We start from the raw sequence: 6285 nt of genomic DNA on the forward strand, positions 1-6285 counted from the left end.
GAGGAAGGGCTGGTTGACCTGCAGCTCGCTGCCGCCCCTTGCTGCACCCAGAATGTCCGTGGGAGGAACCTGGCAATCTGCATTTTAACAAGCTTCCCAGGTGCCTGTCAACTAAAGTTAGAGAACTAAGGTACCAAGGCCTTCCCAGGCCAGGACCTGGGCCCCAGAGCACTGTCATCAGGAACTTGCAAGGCCACGTTGGAGATGCCACCCCACGTCGGCCAGGGCATCATTCCGGCTTCCTCTCCGTCTTACCGGGCCGCGTCTCTTCCACCATGAATCAGCAGCAGTAGCCAGAAACCCAGCTTTCTGCTGAGAGGAGTCATGATTAAGTGAGTCAACAGGCTGACCCGAACAAGATGGGGCCTAGGAGGGACAAATGTCACTGACACAGTGCAGCTTGGGAGAAATATGGCCTCACACGGCAGCACACGCGAAAGCAACGTAGTCTGGTCAACCTTGAATCGCCAGGGATGTGCCTGCCGACAGATCCCCGTGGGCCAAGGCTGGAGGGACAACGGAGCCCTCCTCCACACCTTTTTCAGGCTGGCCTGGAACTACACGTCCTGCCCAGGCCGCAAAGCCGAGCGTTGGGGTTAAGCCACAGCTGTATGTGCAACCAGGATCCAGGAGGCGGGGAATGCATCAGTGAGTCTCCTGTCCTGGGCAGGGACAGAGCCTTCTGCCAAAGCCAGAAATTCAAAATCCGAGGGCTGTGCAGAGCCAGTGGGCAGGGCAGGTTGTCAGCTCAGAGTCCTTCAAGGGAGCCAGGCCCCGTTCCCCCTTCAGTGGGATGTGGCCTATGTGGGAAGGGCCATTTTATACTCTTCTTATATGATGGCTTCTGTTAATTGAAGCCCGTTTCCTACGAAGCTTCTGTGGCCCATGGAAATGCTTTTTAAAAAAAAAAAAAAAAAAAGTTCAATTTATTCATAAGAGACACAGAGAGAGAGAGAGAGGTAGAGACACAGGCAGAGGAAGAAGCAGGCTTCCTCTGCAGAGCCTGATGCGGGACTCGATCCCAGATCCCGGGATCATGACCTGAGCCAAAGGCAGATACTCAACCACTGAGCCACGAGGCATCCCCGATGGAAATGCTTTTAAGCAAATGGTCCCCAAAGCCTAAATGCATGTTCTTCTAGACAGACTCCTTCATAGGCATAGAAAATATCCATTGATCTTGGAGCCGTTGAATTTAACCTGACCCTTAATTTCACTCCTGTCAAATATAAAAGCACAAAAAGTGTATTATTCTTTCCCTGCTCTGGCTGCAAAAGAAGAAAATGAGGCAACAGAGCACTCGGACTCCCTTTGGAAAAGGCAATTCCAGAAGTTCTCAAAGAAGAGCTGCTCTTTTAATGCTTCCTCTAAATCACACAACCTACCAGGGAAGCCTCAGGATGTTTTTGGTTAACTGGTTTCGTGTGTAAGATCGAAAAAGAGCAGTTATCCAGGTGATCAGAGCATCGAGACACATCAACGTCCTACGCCTCCTGAGGGGCAGCACCCCACTTAGGGGCGACTCTTCCAACATCCACGTCTCGATGTACACGCAACGAAACACTACCCAAACCCAAACTGACAGGCATTCTTCCAAAGTGTCAAGGTCATGAGCTGTCCCCAGTAGGAAGAGACTGAGGACACACGACAAGTAAATGCAACCTGGGACCCTGCTTTGTACCTGGTACCAGGAAGTAGTAGGCCATTAGCAGGCCAGTGGTGATATTTGAATCCAGTCTATAGATAGTTAACCCTATTACACCAGCAGTAGTTTCCTGGTTTTGGTGATTGTGCTATGGTTTTGTCAGACGTTCACATGTGGGGAAGGAGGTGAAGGAGATAGAGGAACCCTCTACTGTTTTTGCAACTTTTGCAGAAGGGCAGTCATTTCAACATTAAAAGCTGAAAAACATAAAGCAGGGGTGAAAGATCATCTTCTGTGCCCTGTGAAGGTCTTTATCTTTTGCGGACATCTCTGGGTTTCCTCTGCTGGCGGGCAGCAAGTACTGACCGACATCCTTGAGAGTCAAGCCTTCTTACCTCCCGCAGCGTCCATGTGTGGAGAGCTGTTTTGCCCAGCAGGTGTGACCCTCAAGGGGGCCTCCACCCTTTTGTTTCTTACCTTGTTCCGTTTCCTCTATCATAGAACCTCAGAGATTTCCCCGGGAGCTGTGACAGGGGTCTGAAGAGGTGGGCGGTCAGCATTGTGGCCACAAGAGGTGGGATGGTCAGCCTCCTCGTGGTGGGTTCTGAAACACACAATGTACCCTCAGCATTGCCTGGTCGCCTTCATGGGTGGACCCTTCAGGGGCTGAGGCAGGAGGGGTCGTTTTTGGCTCCAGGTTGTGAGCCTTAGCTGGGCTCTGGCTGGCGGGCTCAGGCCCGGTCATGGTACCCAGCAGTGTCCTCCGGCACCGCCTTCACCGAGCTGCAGCCTCATATGATGAGAAGAGTCAGGAGCTGGGTTCTAGGTCTAGCTGTGCCACCAACTCCCTGGGGAAGCGTGGGCCAGCTGTCACCCATCTGTAACATGTGGGACCAGACCACTGATCCTACAACAAAGTTAAGTAGCAACCACAGGGAGGACTTGGGGACCGTACCCCCCCGGGAATTCCAACTATATAAGCCCCATCCGCTTGTTCCCTATAACCAGATCATCCATCTGTGGTGACCCGGGGCATCAGCCTGCACTGTTTGGCCACTTGCCTCCACAGGCTGCTCTTCTGGCCCGTGGCACAGATCGACCAGACTCCACTCTCCACCTCTCTCTCCGCCCCCAGCACAGACAGGGCCTGGCTCTGAGGCGCAATTCATCAGTAGCTCTAGTACGTGGAGACGGGAGCTAGAGAACGACACCCTTCCATCAACTTAAACACACACACACACACACACACACACACACACACACACAGAGTCCCTCCCAACACCCTACCGGTCTCTTCTGAAGTCAAATCAACTTTACTGCAACAGGCCATGTACCACGTGGGGTCACTTCCAGCTACTCAGCACCATGACCAGTTGTGCATTATTAACTGTTGATTGGTGTGTTGCCTTTGTGGTGAACAGTGAGCCCTCCTGGCCCAGGGGAAGGAAGGGGTGGCTAAGAGGGAGCCAAGCAAGGCAATCACAGCCAGAGGAGCTGTTGCTCTTTCTCTGCTGAACCCTCCGAGCCCCCGCCCTTTGCACACCTGCCTGTGGTTTGTCAGGAACTACGGTTCTGCTCGGGAGGCAGCTCCCTCCTGCCCTTGTGCTGCCACCCAAACCTAACCCGTAACCGGCCACCTGGGCCACGAGGTCTCTAACATATTCGTTATCTAGCCAAGCACTGCACTGCTCACTGTGGGTGGCAGGCTGAGGTATTTAATCCGTTTAATCCTCAAGAAAGGAAAACAAATGGGGACCCCTTGGCTTGTGGGTCTTCCCCGATTATGCAGCAGGCTCTTTCCACTCCCTACTCTCCAGGCCATCCTCAGCACTGTGGCCTCAGAGATCTTTATAATCCCAGTCAAGTGGTGCACCTGGGTGGCTTAGTCGGGTAGCGTCTGACTTCGGCTCAGATCAGGATCTCGGGGTCCTGAGACTGAACCCTGCACTGGGCTCTGGGCTCAGCAGGGAGTCTGCTTGAGGATTCCCGCTCTCCCTCTGCCCTCCTCTGCTCACACACAGGCTCTCTCTCTTTCAAATAAATCTTTTTAAAAAAATACCAGTCAAGGTATGCGACTCCTTTGCCCAAAGCCTCCCTCCTCTCCATGCCTGTTGGGAGTGGGCCTCTGTCTCCCTTCCCAACCTTGTCTGGTGCCGCCCTCCTCTGCTCACTGCTCCACGGCCACTCTGACCTTCTGAAAGCCTCTTGTGTGTGCCAAGCTCTTTCCTGCCTCAGGGCCCCGGCCTTTACTCTTCCCTCACTCCAGATGGCTGAGTCCTTCTGACTCTGGACATAAGGGAGGCGGATCCCGATCCCCCACGCAGCACACGCAGGTTGCTCCCTGTAAGACCACTCTTTAATCGAAAATCACCGTGTTTCTTTACTTCATCCTCCCCTTCTAAATCATAAACTCAGTGGGGCCAGGGGCCTTGTCCATCTTGTTCACCACTAAATCCTTCTCGCCTAGAAGAAGGCGGACACAAAGGAGGCACTCAGTGAGTCCGTGGGTGGGGATGAGCTGGGAGTAGAAAGTCAGCCTGTGGCCCGAACGGAAGTTTCCGTAGCAAGCACCTGGCAGGCAACAGCAAAATGGAGCCCGAGGTGGCCCTTCACAGAAGGCACACGCCCACGTGGCTCAATCTTTACCTGGGCGCCCCCCCACCCCACCCCGGGCGCCCCCCCAGCCCCCAAGCGGCTGGGCAGGCTGAGCACACGCATCTCCCCCGCATCTCCCCCTCTCCCGTCGGGACTAGAGGCTGAGGTCACCACCACCGGGTGACTCCAAAGCCAGTAGTCTCTAATTAAAGCCCCTCCATCCCTTGAGCTCAGTGCCTGCGGCAGAGACCGCTTCAATATTCTCTCCAGAGGGCTGCTTGCAATTTTTATTTTCCCTCAAGTCAGCAGTATCAAAAAGTGCTAGAGTCAAAATAGCTTAAAGTACATGAAAACTGGGATCCCTGGGTGGCGCAGCGGTTTGGTGCCTGCCTTTGGCCCAGGGCGCGATCCTGGAGAACCGGGATCGAATCCCACGTCGGGCTCCCGGTGCATGGAGCCTGCTTCTCCCTCTGCCTGTGTCTCTGCCTCTCTCTCTCTCTGTGTGACTATCATAAATAAATAAAAATTAAAAAAATTAAAAAAAATAAAGTACATGAAAACTAAAAAAAAAAAAAAGTACATGAGAACTCAGCCCTTCGAATAGCTGGCTACTCACGAGGTCATCGCTTACACACCAAGAGGCAGGGCTTTAGGTCTCTTCTTGTTTTTGAAGTTTCTTAAATGTGTTTTTTCCACAGCAAACACAATGCCCGCTAGAGGCAGTGGGACGCCCGTGCGGTCTTGGGAGTTGCCTGCCGTCAATTTTAATGCCTTGTGCTGGGCTTTCTTCTCTGTGAACGTGAAGTTCTCAAACTTGAAAAGCTCTCACTTGTCTTTTGGTTTGGAAACGGAGGTGGCTGTGAGAGGTGGGTGCTGCAAGGAGGCAGGGTGACTTTGTGGGGAGGGGTGGGGGACAGTCTCTCGGGCCTTGACCTCAGCTGCCCCACTGAGGACTGCCAGTGACCAAATTTATAAGATGATGACACAAAACCAAGATGCTCACACGTCCATCTGTAATCTGGGAGAAACTCCTCTGACACTGAGAACACTTGGGTGTACTCTCAAGGGCGCCCCATTTCCATGGTCACTGTATCACCCATGCGCTACCTGGGGAAGGCACCTCCTCTTCAAAAAGAGCAGCGGGTGCATCCTTGGCCCAAAGCAGGGCTCCCCATGGCATTCTGACAGGCTTCCCTGCAGAGGCCCAGCTGGCTGCGGTCCTGTGGCTTAGGATCAAGGCCTCCCTTGCGAGGGACAGTCGCTCCCAATGCTGACATCCTTGGAAACGGCGAGCCATCAGATGGAAACAGGCACCCGGAAGGCAGGCCCCAGGCAGGGAAGAGCGTAGGTTTCTAGAAATGCAGTGTGGACGGGCCTCAGCACATCCAAGTGGGAAGGGAAGGCCCCGTCCTGTGGAGGAGGCCAGGCTGGGGTTCGGCAGGAAATCTGAGTAGGGCCCCACCCCGAGGTGCGGAGGACAGTCAGCTTCTGTGTGAGAGCCGCAGCCTGCCGCCACCGTGCTCTACGTGGCTGTTTGGAGCCCGGCGTTTTAAAAGGCTAAATAACCAGGCAGCTAAGGTATTCCTGACCTCAGTGCGAAGCCTACACTCACCCTGTTAGGCCTACCCCCATCACTATTGTTGACTCCCTGCACTCCCCGGGCATTTGCGTGGGGAACCCCTACCCGGAGAGACAGAGCTATCACCTTCGGGTTCCCTCCGAGTACTTGGTAGCGGCCTAGAAGTGCCAGCCCAGCCCAGCGACACGAGGTGCCTGTGAGCTCCAGGGCCTCCTCAAGGCCGTGCACGGGGAAAGCTGACCGCCTTCAAGGCCCTAATCCCAAAAAGATACCAGTTACTCCTCAGAGACAGGATTATTCTGGAACCAAAGTCAAGAAGCATTTTACAGGGGCATTAATGATGGACGGTGATCTCACTGCCATTTGATCATAAACGGGGACTCCTAGGACTACGTGTGACGGAGACCATCAGACCATCAGACCATCAGACACGGCCACAGTAGTGGGGAGGGCGGGAGGCCAGAGA

At 54.0% G+C, this 6285-nt stretch overlaps 1 protein-coding gene across 12 annotated transcripts in view; it reads right to left on the minus strand.

Annotated features, from left to right (window-relative positions):
* Positions 1–6285, minus strand: part of BDH1 (3-hydroxybutyrate dehydrogenase 1) — a 29888-nt gene that overhangs the window by 18674 nt on the left and 4929 nt on the right. For 4 of the 12 annotated variants that reach the window (XM_038583217.1, XM_038583216.1, XM_038583219.1 and 1 more), the window contains exon 2: positions 2123–2249. In XM_038583217.1, coding sequence (XP_038439145.1) covers positions 2123–2205 — 83 coding nt within the window. In that variant the 5' untranslated portion in view covers positions 2206–2249. Of the gene's footprint in view, positions 1–2122; positions 2250–2706; positions 2843–2932; positions 2957–5347; positions 5593–5945; positions 6074–6285 lie in introns of those variants that run through there. The other 8 variants (XM_038583222.1, XM_038583221.1, XM_038583215.1 and 5 more) reach the window with 6 other exon arrangements.

The sequence above is a fragment of the Canis lupus genome, chromosome 33 (genome assembly GCF_011100685.1).
Source record: "Canis lupus familiaris isolate Mischka breed German Shepherd chromosome 33, alternate assembly UU_Cfam_GSD_1.0, whole genome shotgun sequence".
In the NCBI taxonomy this organism is placed as follows: Eukaryota; Metazoa; Chordata; class Mammalia; order Carnivora; family Canidae; genus Canis; species Canis lupus.